The 20611-nt window shown below is 37.1% G+C and overlaps 1 protein-coding gene across 1 annotated transcript in view; it reads left to right on the forward strand.

Moving 5' to 3' along the window:
- LOC139149284 (diacylglycerol lipase-alpha-like) overlaps positions 1-13358 on the forward strand; it is a 37776-nt gene extending 24418 nt beyond the window's left edge. Inside the window, exons 13-15 of the mRNA XM_070720941.1 lie at positions 1-762; positions 4987-5034; positions 7235-13358. The exon at positions 1-762 is cut by the window's left edge and continues 49 nt beyond it. Of these exons, the coding sequence (XP_070577042.1) occupies positions 1-762; positions 4987-5034; positions 7235-7497 (1073 nt within the window). The 3' untranslated portion in view covers positions 7498-13358. The remainder of the gene's footprint in view (positions 763-4986; positions 5035-7234) is intronic.
- The last annotated feature ends 7253 nt before the right edge of the window (positions 13359-20611 follow it).

The raw sequence follows: 20611 nt of genomic DNA on the forward strand, positions 1-20611 counted from the left end.
ATGATTCTGATTCAGGATCCAGTGAGCCACTGTCGATCAAACAAAGCCATGCCAATCATGAAACTCACTTACAGCGGGAAGATGACATCCTCCGGAATGGCTACCATGATCCTGATAGGAGAACTGTCTCCACGCTCAGTTGGGAATTTCCGACCAGTGACGATAAGGAAGGGTGCGACCATGTCGTGCTGCGACGCCAGGAATACTATGGGGATAGACACTCCGGAAAACAGAGTTCCGAGATTAGCAATGATATGGAAAGTAGTTCCAATGGTGAGTGGGTGGGAAAGGCACCCCTCGCCAGACCGGAAAGCTTATCCGCGTCCAGCTCCATGTACTCAGTTGTTTCTGAATCTAGAAAGTCATCCATGAATGCCAAAGCTGGGAAACCTTTCCGTCAGGAAGGCTACTGCTACTACGTCGATCCGGTAGATTCCCCAGAGGAGGCATACGGAAAGACCTTCCCATCTGCAGGACCGTATGGACGCAACCAAATCACAACTCTCGCCACGATCGAAGGCACGCCAACTCATTTTGCATCGCACACTAGTCCGACGCACCAGGGACATAAAAGTTTGCCATCACGGATGGAGTATATGGAAGACAGCATGCAAACAATGCAGAGCTCCGATTCCGGCGTGGTTACAGCCGGAGATGATATACCGATGAAAATACTGACTATGCCGCTACCAGTAGGCTCACCTCCCCCCAAACCCCCCAGGTTGAACCAGGCAAAGTTAAGTCAGGACAATCCACCAAAAGGTATGTGCTAACCCATAACCAGACTCCATCCTCATGAAACTAAATATTCTCTCTGGTGTATGACTTTGTTCCAAAACTTCACTTCCAGTGCTTTATCTTGAGGCATGTTTGATATTTTCCTTTTAAAGTTTTCACAAAAAATGACAAAACTTTCAATGCTGAGTAACTCTACTGATATGGCGGATCTGGTTTGGATGAAATTCTACGCTGCAGTATTAAAGCTCAGGGCTGGCACCTGTCATTGAGTATCTTTTTCTTCCTCAAATGAGGACACTGTTTATAGCTTTTTGCCTTCGTATACCTCCTGTCCATGAAATTGTTTTTCATCAAAAGAGGGCGCTATTTAGAGCGGCAGTTTTGCTACAGTGTACTCCAGTCTTTGCATGACATATGCCAGAGAAGTAATTTTTTCCTTCTTAGAAAGAGGGCGCTGTTTAAACTGGCCACCAATATATATCTTTTTGCTAAGCTTATACAGACTAGGCTCAAATATACCCGTACGTCTGTGGCTATTGGTAGTACTTACTGGAGACACTTTTGATGTTTGAATATTAACTTTTCTTTCTTTATCTAGAAACATACTGCCAGTTGTGATTTCATGCAATTTTTTTTAGTGAAAGCTACATCATCATGTTAGAACCACTATCTTGATAACATAAGGTGTGACAGTACATTGTTGTCAAAAGACTGGTGTTCTGCAAAACTTCAAAAATATCTGAAATTCTTTTGTTAATCAGGGATTTCTAGATTTCACTAGAGCACAGTCCCTCCACCACCTTTCTTGGGAAGCAAATTGCTTAAGTTGTGAATAACCCTTACTGCATGGCCAGGGCTTGATACTGATTGGTCTCGGAATTTTTTATCCATTTTTCTCATCATTTATAAGAGAGCAACTTGTTAAACTGACATAGATTGGTTATTCATAGCTTTACGAATACAATAAAATGTGCTTGAATCTGTTTAATCAAAAATGACAACTTTAAAATGGAGAAACCTGTGAACATTCTCATTTCCAATTTGATTTCACATCCTACAGTGTACCGTGATTAAAATGCAGCAATTTTGTCACCCCTTTTATATGTACGTGCAGTATACATAAAACTTAGAAAAAAATCAAAGCTGAAGACTGTTTCAGGTAACATGGCCTCCAGTGTTATTTTTATGCCAACAGCATTGAATATGAGGAAATTTTGTAATTAAATTGGCAGATACGATAACATGCACAACAGCGGACTAAGGCGTTAATTGTTGTGTATCCATATGGAGCCCTGTCACAATGAAACCGGCTGCATTTGCTGATTGGTGATGGAGGGACTTTGCTTATAGTGTAAGCCTGATACAAAAAGCTGTCATATATGAAATTATTGTGTATCAAAAAGAACACTCATGACAAAGTAGTGACTTAAATCAACTTTGAGAACACACTTCAAAGACTCTCATTATTTTGTATGGAGATGCATACTCTGCTGCAGATAAAAGCAAAAGCATAAATATAAAATTTCAAAATTTTTTGCTTGACTTTCAAATTTTTTGCTCAAAAATAAGCCACATTGCTGTATACTAGCCAATATTTAGGAACAGAGTTTGAAATACCAGTGGAAACGATAGAACATTAGGACCAGCAACAACATAAATGTGAAAGCCTTTTGATGAGTGTCAATGACCTTTGACATATTGCCTCTTTCAATAATGTGTTCTCACCTGTAGTATTCTCAGTTCACAAGCGAAAAAGGTTCTCTACTAATAATGTCCTTACATTTCTCAAGGATAGACTTTATTCACAGACTACTTGTAGTCACTTTTACATGTACTGTACATTGTCAGGAATGAAATATTATCAAACTCACCATGAAAAACACACTTTTTTTACATCCTTTGTTGAGATCTTTGACTGACCTTCATCCTTGACAATTGACCTTTGACCTCAGCATTCACCATGTTTCTTTGTCACATCCTCACAAACGATTCCATTGGATGTGCCGAGTTAATGAATTATTCATGAGTTACACAGGTAATTTTGCTGATATTGGCACTGAGGGAAAGAACCTCTCTGCATTGACAAGTGTTTTATTTCTTTTCTCAAATTTTGTTGTAAATTTTTCTTTTTATTATAGATAGAGCTTTGCAGTGACTGCAGTTTTTGATTTTTGAATTTAGAATTGCCTAAGCGTTCGTTTTTCACAAATACTATGATTTGATTTATATTGTGATTACATTTTTGATACACGTTGAAGATTTTGATGTTTGAAATAATTTTTCATTCCATCAGAAAAAGCATAAATGCGGAAATATATGTCACCAAGGTAGGATTGTGTTGTGGTTGGTTGGTTATTCTGTGAATGACATGTAACTGCAGACATGATTGGCTGATGGTTCCATCAATCACATGAGACAGCTATTTTAATAGGCTACTCTTTAGAAAGGTTTGGGTCACACATGGGTCAAAGATGTTGGCTGCATGTTGAATGAAATGTTATTACATATCTACTTAGAAAGTTTGAAGATGCTATTTTTAATCCAAATGCCTCCCTTATGCTCCTTTTTTGGTAACATTCCTTTATATGCAAATTTTAAAGTCACTTTGCATATGCTTTGCATATTCATTCTCATTTACAGGTGTGTTTTGCAGTTTTGAAGCTTTTACATTTTTTTTTCCTGTCATGATAATATATTATTTTTATCTAACAATAACTAATTTCACTAACAGAAATATTTTCTTCTGTACATCTTTTTTCATTTTAACCCATTGCTTCTGTTGAGTGTGGGTGTTGTGAATACAAAATAGCAAAGTTGAGCTGCAAGTTTTTTTGTGCCCATGGTCAAGCTTTTTCAACTGATTAGATACGCACACTCACTTTTTCTGGGAAGTCAAACGAAAATCCAGAGAAAGATTATTACCCTAAGGATATCAATAAGTTCAGATTTCTATCTACTTTCTGAATATGAATGGAATGTTGGTCAGTTTTGTCTTGACCTTGGCCAGAGAAAATTAAATACGAACATGATCAGAATTTGGTGTTATAATTTGTACGTATCGGTACACAGTAAGTGAGGCTACCCACAATTCCCCTTGATTTGTTCACTCAGGTATTTTTTGCTGAAGGCTTTTTTGATTTTATCAGTTTCTTAACAATTTTTAAATTAAAATTTAAGTTTAGGATTATTTGTTAAAACTATGTTCAAAAATTATTGATTATGTTTAAAATTCAAGAGTAAATTGAATGAGAAGTCGATGTTTGGAGGTGCTAAAAATTGCACACTTGTCAAGATAAAGTTATCAACAACTAAGATGGTCTCATCATACCACCTGTCAGACATGCAAATTTCCTTTGTTACGAACTTTAAAAAAAATCAATACCCTTTCTTTTGCCAACACAGATGCAACTTGTTCCCTTAGTTTCCTTGAAAATATTGTGTATGGCTGTCAAAAATCTATGTTGACAAAATTACAAAATTGCTATCTCCTCCGCGGAAAAGGGGTTGATCTTCTCATTATTCACAGTGAGAAATCAGAAAATTATGATTATAAGAACTATGTTGCCAGAATTTTGAAATATTGACCGAGTTGTTCTGTGTACAGAAGAAATTTGCTTCAGTTCAGTGAGTGATCTTTGTGTGTACAGATCATGGAGAATTGTGGGTAGCCTCACTTACTGTGCGGTAGACTCTCTCACAGTCCCTTGCTGGCTACACACTGGCTGGTGTAGCCTAGGTGAGTGAGTTGGTGCAGTTAGTGATGCCAGCTTGCTAAGCCAGCTTGTAATGAGCCAGGCCACAGTATTGTGTAGCCAGCGAGGGGCTGTGAGAGCATCTTTGTTCTTTGCCAAATTCATTTGATTGAAAAATAAAAACTACCTTTATTTTTAAAGTGAACTGTTATACTTTATGATTTCTTATTTAATATAAAATGAGAAGAAAACTCTTTCAGGTTGTTGTTTCATGGCTCAGTTAGTTTTCTTACTTACATTATTATTTAATGTAATGTTTGCAGTTCCCAGAGTGCTGTTTCTGTTCACCAGTTCGAGGAGTCTACCAGTTTGCTGTTTTATAGCGTCAACTTATGCTGTGGTTATTCACAACACCCAGGCTCTGCACTCTCACAACCTCATGTAAAGTTTAAACTTGCACTAACATATTAACATGTTTAATTTCTTTGTTTTTTCATCATCGGTGTGCACCCCATTTTTTTAAACGGCTGTCTTCTTTGCCATTCTGCACGATCAGTTGTTCAGTTTATAGAGGATTTGTACAAGCCACAAATACCACAATTTGGTAGGTGCCGTTTTGTTGTTTTGTGTGTCAGTTCTTTCAATTTTCCCTTTCTTTTCTCTACCAAATTGACACATACTTATGATTGTTTCCTATAAATGAAAAAATATCTGATCCTCTCCTGTGACAAATGGCACCCTCAGATGATATTTTACCCTCTTCTGTAATGAATGGTGCCCTCAGATGATATTTTACCCTCCCCTGTTATGAATGGCACCTTCATGATGTATTTTACCTTTCCCAAATTCAGTGGCACCCTCACACAATAAGTTTACCATTTTTCCACTATCTCTGTCATGGATGATGCCCTCACATATTTTTTACACTGTCATGTAATAAATGGTGCCCTCACATGGTGTATCTTTACCTTCTCCTACAATTAATAGCACTCCTAGATGATATATCCTGGGGTGCGTTCGATTATCTTCCTCGAGGCGCCCTTGGGCGGCCCAGGGCCACCCAGTTTCTGTTCGTTTATCGTGTGACGTCATTGTCGGGGTACCTCGGGGAAGATTTCACCGCCCCTGCTCGTCGAGTCGGGGAAGTGTGGGGCACTGTATACAAATATGGCGGACGACAAACAGACAACACTAGTACCACTAGTGGTTATGGAGAAAAATCACCCTATTGGTTGGTACAGTTAATCAAAGCAATTGATGTGACATTGTGAAGTTGTTGAAAATAAACAGGCAAAAAAATAGCTAATCTGTGGCGAAATAGTTGATTTTTGGCTGTGTTGTTGTTGTCGTCTGACATTTTGTTCGCCCGGTAACGTTCGATTTTCCCACTTCCCCGGGGAGCCCCATCGTAACGTCATGACGTCACTTAGGGCTCCCCGAGGATCATAATCGAACGCAGCCCATGTATCTCTTTCTGTCATAAATGGCGCCCTCACATGGTATATCTCACCTCCTTCAATTAATGGCACTCCTAGGTGATATATCTATGTATCTCTTTCTGTCATAAAATGGCGCCCTCACATGGTAACAGTGATAACCAATTGACAGAGGGAATGGACATGCATTATGAATTCTTGTGATGGTTAAACCTTTGAACCTGGCTCGGACAAAAATGTCTGCATGATAATCATAGGTCACCAGGGGTCAGGGTGCAAAGGGTTAAGATAAGGCTCTGTAATTTATTCAAATGTCACGTTAAAGCAAAGAGTATTTTCACTAAGTGGATGTAATTTGATAATATACAGTACAAATTAGACATTAGCTACATTTGAAAGGCACTTAAGTTGGCTTGTTCAATTTATTTATCTTTCTTGTTTGGCATTTTCTTGTCATGAAATACATAGAAATAATTAAGTTCTCAATGTAAATTTTATACTGAAGTATGATATAGCACAGAAGAATGTCAGTTGATGGATTTACCAAATTGTACAAAGATTTCCCTTTGTAGCTGACATCTACGTGTATGCTTTAGACAAGCATGTACCTTATCCACTGCACATTGCAGACTTTAACTCTTTCCATATCTAGTGTGGTAGGCACTTCTGTGTGTGTTCTTGCTGTGTTTCTGAAACTCACCATCACCATTGGAGGATTTGCTATTCACTGCATTGTAAAACGCACATGACACCACAAAATTAAAATCCCCCATTTTGTAAAATGTTTTCTGGAAATCAGCATGCGCCACTACAGTGTGTCATTTACCTTCAGTGCACTGTTTTACATTCTGAACAGTAAGTGTGTAGTGACAATGTCATTTTCAGTCGATAGAACCACATGGAATAGGGCTTGGGTATTTGTCAGACTTGGGGAATTTGCAAGAATAAGAGCCATGTTTGCTCTTTGGTCAAATGATCATGAATGTATCAAGGTAGAACACACCCAGGGGCCATATATTCAGACTCTCAAACTTTTACAATTCTTTTTTTGTCTACCACTTGTGGGAGCTCATTTTGAAGAACTTCACGGAGTAACTAAATTTTGTCCCAGCTTATTGTCAAAAAAAAAAACAAATTTAATTTTTTTCTGAATAGAGTCAACAGAGGGATGGCAGTAAACTTGAGATTATTTGTTTCGATGGTATAAAGGTTTGAATGGTGACACCCCAAACAACTTGGCATTGTAAGGGGAAAAATTTAAACTGATTTTTTGTCTTGTAAAACATAAACAATATGAAATATGTTGTATATCAAATCTTATGCAGACGCTGACAGCTGGAAACCTATTTTCTCTTGAATTTTTTACAGATATGACATCAACCTCATCACTCCCAGTTTCACCAGCCCCCACCCTCGGAAGAGGATACACGGAATACCTACCCCTCACTATCGATCCTGACTTCGACGACGGAGTATTCAGCCCGATTGCCAGGGACGATGAGCCCAAGGAAACGGATCGGCTCACATCGGACTTTGATAATGACGGCAGAACGTTTGTTACTTCCACGCCGAATGTTAAACGCCATTTAGGGTCTCAAGAGTATGACTCTTTACGAGAAACCAAATGCTGATAAAAGTGGAAACATGATATTTTTATGTCCTTACTCACAGTGATTGTTGCAGAATGTGCGTAGACACAGCAACAAGACATGTACCATACAACAGACACAATGCATGGTTAAAACCTGTACACCCCTGTATTATCCATAAATGGTTTTGTCCCACAGCTATAAATACGCACATTTTTCCATGGGGACTTGACTAGAAAGGAGGGGCAGGCAAGGAAAGACAGTTAGCTCTCCAAGGACAGCTACGAAGATGACAGTGATTGGAAGGAAAAGCTTTTGTACGGAGTGATATTTCTTGTAATCAAAAAAGCATAATAATTGGAGAATAGGCTGATATTCCACTCATATTACATGCTGCTAGTAACGTCACGTTTTAGTCTTGGGATGTGTCGTATACAAGCTATGTTGCTGTCTATGGGGCATTTCTAGTCACTTTTGTTCATAGAAGGCAGTACGCACCTCGACAGTGAAAGACTGAAATTTTTGCTCCAACTTTCCTAAATGAAACTTTCAACCATTCTCTTACCAAATCAGGAATTAAAAGTGGGGGTCACCATGCAAAGTTTGGAACTAGAAAAACAAATTACCTATCATGTACCAAAATGGCAACCATCCCTGTCCTAACTGTATTGGGGAAAAATAAAATTGTTTGATTTTTGAAATGCTGCAATGGTGAAAGTGGCTTCATGACCTTTAAAATGAGCCCCCTCTAGTGGTAGAACAGTATCGAAAAAAATTGCAAGTCCGAATATCTGTCCCAAAGACGCATACTACCTTAGGAAGGCACAGTGGGAATATTAAAGAAGGCAAGGTTTGGCTCGCAACAGAAGGGCACTTTACATTTCACTCATAGCTTAGCAATAGATATTGTCTAACAGCTGTGGCTCTTCTGTGATGTTGACGTTCAGTCCACCAATTTGAGAAAAATTTGCATTTTTAAAAACAGAAAAAAGCAGTTTCTGTCTGGAATTTTAAGATAGATTTAGGGGCCGTGGATAATTAAAGCATGTGCACGGTAAACGAAACTAAGTGTGTTTGGCCTCAACCCCCTCCCCCCTCCTAAACGAAAGTTTGGAAGTGCGAAAAATCCAACACAGCCTCATTTTGTGTCATACCTACAATCGGTAATTACGTGGCTATGAATATACAGTGTTTTCAATTGGGTCCAAACCCACAACATACAGCATCCAGTCATACTAGTGGAGAAGCAACAGACAGAAATACTCAGCCAAATTACACAGCACGCATACCCTCCCACCACCACTGGCATACTCCCCTAAAATCAATCTGTGTTCAGCGCCAACTCGATAATAACGCAATGTATCCAAAATGGTTGTTACGTTATTTTACACCATACACTGAACCACATCTTTGTCAAAAGAATGGTGTAGCGCAGGTGCCTCACTGGCCTGGTACACGCCAAACAGTAAAGCGCAATTTTGCGATACAGTAAAACGTGGAGCGAGATGTTGCTATGAAAACATGTAGTGTGTTTTTTTGCACAGTAATCGAAATACAGCCAAACCCCCTTCCCCCCCAAATGCGGAAATGACGTTTGCCGTGTGCGTTTTAATTATCCACGGCCCCTTAACAGACACATATTCACAGAAGTTGTAAACAGATCAAAACGCTGAAATTTACTGTATGTTGGGCCAACACTTCCAGCCTACTCCTTTACATGTTTCTATGAAATGAATCTATATCCACTGATTCCCTTTTCATACTGCAACTGCCACTTTAGGGATTGACCATTTTGATATTTAGGGGTGGTCAAATCTGAGGAGCCAAAATTGATCAAAAACATTTCCAGTCATGTTTATATTTTTGACAAAATAATGAAGGTTAGCACACAAAAAATTGTAAATTTTGGGAAAAAGAATGCATGCTGCATAAAGTCCAAAAAATAATGCGTCAAATTTTGAGGAAAAAAGAATATGCATTGTAGAATCCCGACCATCCCTCTACTAAGATCTAATGGTTCATTCCTTAGAAGTTGACAAAGCATACACTCAGCTCTATGTAGAGATAAAAAATGATGATGAAATGTCTGATATTTACTGAAATACCCACACACGTTGATTTGTTAACCCTTTCACCACTGTGGTTTGACCCAAACCTATTGTTATCAATGGTGATTGTGGACCTGTGTACAGGGAATTGGGGTCAACAGGTTACTGGCTGTATGCTCTCACAAACTGCAAACCTCAGCATATACAGTCAGGTTTTGTGTTACATTCACATCTTTGCGTGATCTATATTTTTTATTATCAGTTTTTGAAAGGTCATCATGAACACACCAAAAAGAAAGCATAACTTTGTATGTTGGAGGACAATCCTCAGTATTGAGTAGCAAAGTGGGCAGTTTTAGGCGGCTTTGTATGCAGACTTTGCAAAGTCACTGTGCCTTGTAAGATTTCCCTCCAGCTCATAAGAAACCACAGTGCAATGCATGTGACATTGATAGGTCATATGAATATTTGTAACTATCGGCACAGTGCCCAGTATGCAGATGGAAAAAGTACCTGATCACATGACAGAAATCAAGAGACCTGAGAGCGTTTACAGAATAGACAAAACTTGCATACTATTTAATGAGCGTACCACAGCTTGCATGTTCGTATCACAGTCTTTGGTGCAAGACCACCTGTATATGCAAATGTCTTGCTTATACTAAGCCAATCAGGATGCTGATTGCTTTGTTTATTTTCAGTGGCATTATTTGATACCATCAGTGTTATTTCACTAAAACATACATATTAGAGATAAATTACTGCACAAAATTACATGTATCTTGACAAATTCTCGGTAAAGTGGATCACCATATAATGTGAACAATTCATCTTTCTTCTTTGAATGAAAGTGTAATATCAACCAAATATTGAAAGCCTCATCTTGAAGTGAATGTCAATGCTAAGTGGACTATTTCAAGTGGCCTCTGTTGAGTTTAATTTTTGTTCAGGTATGTCAATTCCACAAACTATGCCTGACTCGTGTTTTTTGATTGCATGGTTTTATGTCAGTTTACTCTGTCTACACAGGAGAATCACGCACAAGGATTGAGGTATTTAAGCGGTGTGGGGAAATTATTTTCAAACCTGGCATGAGAGAAAAGTTTTTGTCTTGCATTTACGAGCTTTGAAACTTCAATTGCTGTCATTCTTATATTTCAAAGTGAGTCTTCCATTAACTGCTGTAAAAGGACAAAAAGCTACACCATTCTGGAACAAGTCTTGAAGGACAAAAGCCACATGTCTTTGTTTTGAACCCCAAGCATTGAAACATCTCAAGAAGGTTTTAAAGACTTCACTGCAGCTAACAGAAAAGTAAATGGAGGGACGTTAGCCAATCAAGTATTGGCATGACCTGTCGTCTGCATTTTGGATGTCTTGCTGAGCACAAGTATCGACTCACAACAATAGAGGTAATAATTTCTAGTGGGATAACAACAGCATTTCAACTGGTGTGTCAGCAAAAGTCAAGTAGAAACAAAGCATGATTCTTTGATGACTAGAAATTGCCACAAAGATATTCAGTGTCATTTGGGTGTATTTAAAAATTCCATCCCTCACACAACTAGGTTTTCCACAACAGGGATAAGAAAACTGAATTTTTAAATCAGTCTAAAAAGATTTCACATACAATTTAAATACTTTTCTGAAGTATTACAAATGTTTTACACCCACAGTAGGGAAGTACAATTTCAAAGTAGTGGTAAGTTGTGCATCAAATAATCCAGTAAAAACCTACATGAAAATGATTTCATTTTTGCGAAACCTTACTGACACCTTTTTTGTGAGTACAGTAAGCAGTCATAATGTAGGTACCTGTAGAGATACCTTTAATAGATCTAATTAGTCAAGTGCGAGATGTATAGGAGCATATTGGTGTATGTACTTTGTGACAAAACATAATACTTGTTCTTACTTCAAGAACATTGACTCTAGTGTATTGAACTTTATGGCAACAACTTTTATAAAAAAAATTTGCAATGTGTATATTGTGTAAGAGCTAAACATGGCGAGCGGTTGTTGAACTTTGACCAAGTGTAATTATGGTTACCCTGAATCTCCAATAGCGGTATCGGTTTACTTTCATAATTTCAGTTGCAAAGTAAGGCTGTATAGTCATATTGTACTCATTGAAAAATTTGTATTTATTTCCCGTCATAATGTACATGGCATGTGCATTGCATCGATAATTTTCTTTTTAATTTTCTTAACAAACTAGTTGGTGTAACTCAGGATGATTTTTTTAACCATTTTTGTTTGTATTGTCAACTGCAATTTTTTGTTCAACCTAAAGCGTACTGAGTTTAGATACACAGTCTTCAACTTGTCGGCTCAGCCTGTACATGTGTAGCCTGCATTATTGTTGCTGACAAGTGAATTCTGGTCCAGCCTAGAATTAAAATGTAAACAATAACAGTGTGTGCTGACAAGCTAAATAGTGTTGCAACATGCTTTGGGGAGTATAACAAGAACTTGCCATTCACATACGAAACAATGTTAGTGAAAAATGTCATCAAAAGTTACAGCAACTGGTTTTGGAACTGCTGCAAAAAGATAGACTGAAAAATTCAGCCTATTAGTGTTGAGTCGGAGGTTACTGAGAGCTTTCACACGGCTAAATCTTTCAGTGTTAGAAATGCACTGCCCAATAAAATTGGTTAGAAGTCATTATAGCACAGAAGCAATGTGATAAATGGAGCACCCTATTTTCACCGACAAACTCAGACGAACAATGTATTAAAATAGGTAATGGTTATGTAGCAACAGCATGTATATAAACTTCTATGATTGTTTAGAATTTTTGTAAATGAATTTGGTCAATGTTTGAGTGGAGACTTCCCAAACATCATGTTTTTATATTGATGGTCCATTATTTGACCTTTTCACGAAGGGGTGCATGTACAAAATTATGAAAGATAGATCATTTCTAGGTACCGTACAACTCAATGTTACAAATGTTACAGACTCATTTCTAGGTACCGTACAACTCCATGTTACAAATGTTACAGACTCATTTCTAGGTGCCGTACAACTCCATGTTACAAATGTTACAGACTCATTTCTAGGTACCGTACAACTCCATGTTACAAATGTTACAGACTCATTTCTAGGTACCGTACAACTCCATGTTACAAATGTTACAGACTCATTTCTAGGTACCGTACAACTCCATGTTACAATGTTACAGACTCATTTCTAGGTACCGTACAACTCCATGTTACAAATGTTACAGACTCATTTCTAGGTACCGTACAACTCCATGTTACAAATATTACAGACTCATTTCTAGGTACCGTACAACTCCATGTTACAAATGTGAAAGATAGCTCATTTCTAGGTACCGTACAACTCAATGTTACAAATGTTACAGACTCATTTCTGATTTCGAGAGGATGTCTTCCAGACATATATGTTTAACCTTTTGAGTGCCGTAATTTTTCCCACCAAAATTTTAGTGCAATATTTTACCAACTTGTATGAATTTTTCTGTAATTTCTTTGATAATTTTGAACCAAATGGACATCACATTTCATTAGCTACAGTTTATTATCAAAATTTAGGCAAAAATTTGAAAAAAATTGACTGAGGTAAAGTAGGACAAAAGTAAAGGCGACAAAAATTGACTTTGGTGCTCAAAGGGTTAATCTGTATGGATTGACAATATTCCAAGCAGTTTTCAGGGAGCCGGGAGGTTATGATGCACAGAATTGTATGATACTTTACATTCACTGATCTTCATAATGTTGTACAGTCCATGCAGACTTCCAAGGTCACAGGTAATGGTTCATGTGTAGCTGATAATTTTATTTGGAAATGTCAACACCAGACAAAATGATACTGCTGTTGGGGCTTTAACGCCAACGCCTGGTGCCGAAGCACAAAACCCAAAAATTTGGCCCCACAATGGTTCTCGGTGGTTTCTGTATCTTCAAAGCCTACTGAATCAGGATCTGCATGATGCCACCCTGGCACCCTTGGGCATTTTAATATATTCAAGATGGCCGCCAAGATGGCCGCCAAATATGTAAATGGTGATATCTCAGCTCTGTGAAATGTTATCAAAATAATTTTAGTGTCGTATGCCAGGTAAACAGAGCCAAGGAATTCATTTCTTACACTGCCGAACGTGTGAAACCCTTAATTTGCATAAAATCCAAGATGGCTGCCAAAATGACCTCAAAAAGAGGTAAAATGCCATATCTCAGCTCCATGAAGAGCTGTTGGAGTCATTACGGTCTCCTTTGCCAGGCAAACAGGGCTTAGGAGCTCATATCTTTCATTGCCTTATATGTACAACCCTTAATTTGCATAAAAATAATCCAAGATGGCTGCCAAGACGACCTCAAAAACAGTTAAAATGTCATATCTGAGCTCAATGACTAGCTGTTGGAGTCATTTTGCTCTCCTTTGCAAGGTATATTGGGTCAAGCAATTCATATTTTTCATTAGCTGACATGTGCAACCCTTAATTTGCATAAAATTTGCATAAAAATCCAAATATCTGTTTAAGTGTGTAACAAGTCATATCTCAATACACTATGCCACTGATTTTGGTGTCTTTCGGCATGTTTTACGGGACAAAGAATAGGTATATTTTGTTATATTTGCTGTAAAATCAACCATGATAATCTAAAATTGATATTTACAATCCAAGATGGCTGCTAAGCTGGTTTCCACAACAAATATCAATTTATATCTGAGCTGAAATTGCATCCTAGAGACTAATACATTAAGGGTTCAAGGCAGAAGGATAAGTGTCTTTCGTTATATAAAATGTAAAGTATTTCAGCAAAAATGCACAAATGAAAAGCAAAAATGACCACCCAGTATTAATTATGGCCACACAAATGGATGCCACAAAAACATTGAGTCGTATCTTAATCAACCAAGCAATCTTGAGACCTATTTTGTTGTGTTTGGTCAGGTTTTATTGGTCGCAGGTTTTTCATTACTTGTTTTCTGAGCTGGAAAAATCTTACTTCTAATGGAAGGATTTTTTCCCACATTGCCGCTATAATGGTTTCATAAAACATTACAACAAGATTTATCTAGCATCTTCGACACAAGGTTGTATGTGTTTGGATCCATTTGAGAGGTCATTGAATTCACATTTTCATTCATATAAATTGTCAAACCATCCATTTACATTAAATTATAATGAACTGTACCTTTCCATACAACGTGAGGGTCATTTTTATCATTTGTCAATCAACCACAATAAATGAGCTTCAGTTATACGAGGCGAATTTGCTGAGCATGCTTTTGCACTTGCAGAAAAGTGATTTGTTTGGTCAATTTCAGCAGGATCTTTAATATTGCTGCCCTTTAAATCTATGACCGCAAGTGGGTGTGGCAGAGTCATTCTATGAATACCTTTATCATTGTGGGTATGGTTTTCTGATTTGACAATGACGACCAGGTTTCATGTCATCCGTCAGACGTTGTACCCTAAGCTTTGCAAACGTCATGCTGCAAACAAGTGTCTAGTTTCTGCTAAAGTGTCATTCATAGGCAGTAGGAATACCAACCTCTTGCATTTGGCACCAATTCAGAACACTTTGAGCGGTTTAATTGCATTACAAACACCAATGTTAGATTTAGTGAGGTGTGAGTTGCATCTTTGCCAATCATTAAGACCCATTTTGATGAGTATGGTCATGTTTTATTAGTCGCAGAATTTGAATCTCTTGTTATCTGACCTGAAAAAAACTTTCAAGAACATTGCAAACAGGGAGTTTATCTTTTAATGCTTATAATGGTGTCAAAATATTACATCATGTCTCTATTTACTAAGTAGCTTGCGAGACCAAGTTTTGCGTCTTTGGATACATTTTAAGGGTCAATTGTATATAATACTGTTCAATGCAACTTATATATCAAAAGTGAAGTCAAAACATCATCGATACCCTAAAAAGAGTTGCAAAACAGGCATGTAGCCTTAACTTATATTATCATTGCTCATCTTTGAGATTGATTCTTAATATTTGGCGGCATGCTAGGTATCGAGGAACTCACTTTTCCCATTACATGAACTGTTTACCTACCATTTATCAATTAAATGAAAATATGATCTCCGGAATAGCTGCCATATCATATAATATGTAATACTTCAGCTGACTGAGTATTTCATGAAATTGATTATGGTGGCATTTGGTGGCACGTTTATAATACTTATCTGTAACAATGTACCAAAATACTAATTTACAATTTTTCGACCAGAACTGTAAAATTCGGTAAGATTCTTGCACAAAATCATCCTTCATCGCTTTTGTTATTAGCAGGGCCATTAATATTGACAGTTGCTTGTTCTACTATATTCGCAGAAAATACAGATGTCACAGCCAGTTGAGTTAAAGAGCATCTGTAACTTCCTGTGGAATATGAAGGGTCACCTGCATATCCATTAGGAATGAATGTATGCTCTTCTAGGGAGCTGGTTAGCCTTGACTAAAAGTTAAATGCAAAGTGATTTGGGATCTTGATCATAAAGTAGAATAAAGATTTTGCAAAATCAACAACAAAAGAGTATTAGATAAGAGATAAATATGAATATCTATATATGCGGATATTACATGTTCATCAATATTTTCCTTTTTACATTTTTTCTTGTCTACGTTTATATGTATGTGTGTGCCAGTTGTTATGCCCGTTATTTTTGCAGTTTTAGTGTGTTGCGGCTCCCATGACTAGCATGTATGTAGCCACTGCACCATAACACGACACAGCATGGGCACCTAGCAGTTGTGGCTCTTTGTATGCATACATTTTGGTTGTTGGTATGTTTCTTATCATAGTCCAATAAAGCTGGCACAAGCCATCAAAACAGTACAGGTTAGTCTGCAATCCATCTATTGGAGAAGTGATGTGATAAGAAACACGTCAGCACTGTTATGTACTTTCGGTTTCATTCCGAGACACAAGGAAAATTGCACATGCTTATCAGTATAGACCTTTTTATGTCAGGTAGTGGATTTGGACTAGTGATGAAGGTTGCTTTCGGAGGAGCAAGGTGTCTATATGTTTAATTATAAAAACAACAACAATTCAATTAAAGATTGGATAATTGGACTGCAATTAAACTGTTAAAAGTGCTTTGGATGGGTGTCAAGCGCAAAACATTCATATTCTTGATGCCCCTATGGCAGAAACTATAAAATTGTTTGCAGCATGATGATTGCAAAGCTAAGGGTGCAACTTTAGAGGGATAACATGAAAACCAAAAGCAATAAATGAAAACTCTGCGACCAATATTGTAATGTATTAGTCTCTAGGATGTAGTTTCAGCTAAGATATACCTTGATATTTGTTGTGGAACAAAACAAAGTAGGTCTAAAGAATGCTTGGTTGGTTAAGATGCGACTCAATGTTTTTGTGGCATCCCTTTTTGTGCCAATAGTTGATATTGGGTGGTCATTTTGGCTTTCAATGAAATATTTTACATTTTATATAACGAAAGAAACTTATCCTTCTGCCTTGAACCCTTAATGTATTAGTCTCTAGGATGCAATTTCAGCTAAGATATACCTTGATATTTGTTGTGGAAACCAGCTTTGCAGCCATCTTGGATTGTAAGTATCAATTTCAGATTTTCATGTTTGATTTTACAGCAAATATAACAAAAGATACCAATTCTTTGACCCGTAAAACATGCCGAAAGACACCAAAATCAGTGGCATACTGTATTGAGATATGACTTGTTACATACTGACATCTTGGATTTTTATGCAAATTAAGGGTTGCACATGTCAGCTAATGAAAGATATGAATTGCTTGACCCAATATACCTTGCAAAGGAGAGCAAAATGACTTCAACAGCTAGTCATTGAGCTCAGATATGACATTTTAACTGTTTTTGAGGTCGTCTTGGCAGCCATCTTGGATTATTTTTATGCAAATTAAGGGTTGTACATATCAGGCAATGAAAGATATGAGTTCCTTAGCCCCATTTGCCTGGCAAAGGAGACCACAATGACTCCAACAGCTTCTCATGGAGCTGAGATATGGCATTTTACCTGTTTTTGAGGTCATTTTGGCAGCCATCTTGGATTTTTATGCAAATTAAGGGTCGCACATGTTCGGCAATGAAAGAAATGAATTCCTTGGCCCTGTTTACCTAGCATACGACTCTAAAATTATTTTGATAACATTTCACAGAGCTGAGATATCACCATTTACATATTTGGCGGCCATCTTGGCGGCCATCTTGAATATATTAAAATGCCCAAGGGTGCCAGGGTGGCATCATGCAGATCCTGATTCAGTAGGCTTTGAAGATACAGAAACCACCGAGAACCATTGTGGGGCCGAAATTTTTGGGTTCGACCAAAAATCAGGGTTTCGGCACCAGACTATTAACGCCAAATTACATGGTGACTGAAGTGTGCTCACACCAGCGTTTGTTTAGTTGGATAAAATTTTGCAAAATATTTTGATGTCATATTGTGCAAATTATTTTGATGTCATGTACGGATATTTCATTTCATGTCAATTTATGTAACAGAAAGTGAGACAGAAGACTCATCATATGAGTGTGTAAAGTTGGACAGAATAAGTTGGTAACTATTTAAATGTCTAATGACTTCAATATTTGCAAGCCCTATATATACTTATGTGTCTATAAGTACCATCTCTCAGAGTCTACCTGTTTTTGATACTATGAACAACTCCACCCAAGATTCTATTAGTGTTTGCATCAGATGTACACAAATCATTCAAAGCTATGATGTTTACAGCTTTTGATTTACCGCCTTATTAATTTCCCCATGTGTGCCTGGCCCTAAGGGCAGTTCTTGATTTCACCTCCCCTTTTTCAGAGTTCTTTTTCTTTGTTGGAATTGGTCTTCACGTGATTTTGTCAAAAGTGTGGTAAGATGTACATTCAGTACTGTTGGGTATCAGGTCTCCAAGGTTGAGAATCCTCTTGTGAGGTATTAACCCTTTGAGTGCAAGAGTAAATTTTTGTCACCTTTATAAAGTATAACCAAGTCAATTTTTTTCAGATTTTCCCCAAAATTTTCATCAAAATTGTAGCCATTGAAAAGGGACATCCATTTGGTCCAAAATTATCCAAAAAATTACAGAAAAATTCATGAGTATTGGTAAAATATTGCACTGAAATTTTGAAGGGAAAAATTCTAGCACTCAAAAGGTTAACCATGACATCATAGGTCACTTTAGGGTCAGAGGTCAAAGGGTTCAACAATGTATGAAGAGATAAAAGATTGGTATTCTGCCAAGAAGCTTTTGCTTTAAAGTTTCTGATCTTGTAAAAAACCTCATTTCTTAAGATGTGAACACTTGAAAATTATATATATTGTATGTGGATTACTATAAGTGTATTGGATGTAAACAACCTACAAACTACCAGTAAAGCTAAATACCAATGCTCTCCATGCAATCTTTGTACATATATAAAAATACAACATATTGTAAGAAATATGCATTCCCTCAGAAAGAATCATATAGGCTCGTTGTCTTATCTTTTGTGTGTATTATTTATTTATTTCCTTTCTTGCAAAGAAAAGGATGAATACAGTGTGTAATATCTTAGCATTTTAAAATAATAATGGTCATTTCTTTTACCGTACCAGAGAATAGGGACATGTGAAATAACAAAAAATATAGAACACAAAAACGTTTTGCTGTCGATGAAAATTCTTCAGCTTTATCAAGTTTGAATGATTAGTGTACTACATGCATCCGCACATCACAAGCTCCTTTGTCTCCGATGTAACATATTTACGAAACATAGCAGTCTTTTAAAAAATGACAACTTCTGATTTTAAGTTTTTACTTCTTCCATAACTTTTCCAGTACTAATTTCAGAGGAGCATTTGATGTTTGTGTCAGATTTTAATGATTTGATGTCAAAGATAACACACTTATCTATCTCTTCATCTTCTTCTCCTTCTCGTGTATAGAGTTTTTTTATTGTAAATATATAGTTAGTAATATAAATATATTATTAGGGGCATAGAATTGAGCAAATCAGGACAAGAAAAGTGTATAATTGTGTGTTAATTTGTATGATTTTTTCTTCTAAAGTCTCTGAATTGGATCAGTAGTTGCATTTTTTCTGGTACATGTAGGTGTATCAATATTACTGTAAAATGTTTACTTGAAAATTCTGTACTTTTTTAACATGCAAAGAAGAATGTTTAATGCAGTGTTTAGTTGACTTTTAACAACTCTTATGATATTAACTCATTCTGATTGCTGTCAACGTTTTTCAAGGCATCCTGCAACAAAGTTATGTTTTGTGTATGAGAAAACTTCAACAAAAATGAACCTTAAGTAGCAATGTTTGCTGAGAACGTCTTTCAAAGAAAACTTGTGATCGCTTTTTAAGTTTTTGCTGTATATTTGCTGACATACTTTCAGGGAAGACACTGACTTTATCACTGCCATCCTTTTGCTTTAGTTTCTTTAACCTGCGCATATTCCTAAGCACAGTCCCACCGCTGCCACCAAAAAAAAACTTGTTCCAGTAGCCTCTTGTATTACATATGCTATGGATTCTGATGGCAACAAAACTTTTTAAACTCTCATTCTTATTTCTCCATAAGGCCTCCACAGGATCCCTGTGGAACTGCTGATTTTGCTCGGGTTCTGTAGACATTTCCTATCTAGCTTGTAGGTAAGACTCTCTTTGTGGTACATGTGTGGACATGCTTTTCCCAGTGCAAGTAGGACACAGAATCTTGCTCACACTCAAAGTGGGCCATAGATGGCGTTTTCCTCTGTACTTTTTATCAGATGTCAATTTTATGTTACTTGCAGTTGGCGCATGGCAAACTGTAAGCAGCTGTTGTCAGATTAGTATACTTTATTTACAAGAAACTTGTTTATAGAGATGCTACAAAATTAGTGATTCAGTTAGTGTGGTATACATGAGTGCCACTGCTAAGAAGATTGTGTTTCGTAAAGTTACGGTGTTTTTATTAATTATGAGTACAGCATGGTACAGTACAGTCAAACCTGTGTAGTGGTCACTCTTAGAGAACAGTCACCTCTATATAGATGTCACCATGTGGAAGTCCTGTAATATTTTATCTGTTAACCCTTTGAGTGCTGTAATTTTTTCCCATCAAAATTTTAGTGCAACATTT

The sequence above is a fragment of the Ptychodera flava genome, chromosome 2 (assembly GCF_041260155.1).
Source record: "Ptychodera flava strain L36383 chromosome 2, AS_Pfla_20210202, whole genome shotgun sequence".
In the NCBI taxonomy this organism is placed as follows: domain Eukaryota; kingdom Metazoa; phylum Hemichordata; class Enteropneusta; family Ptychoderidae; genus Ptychodera; species Ptychodera flava.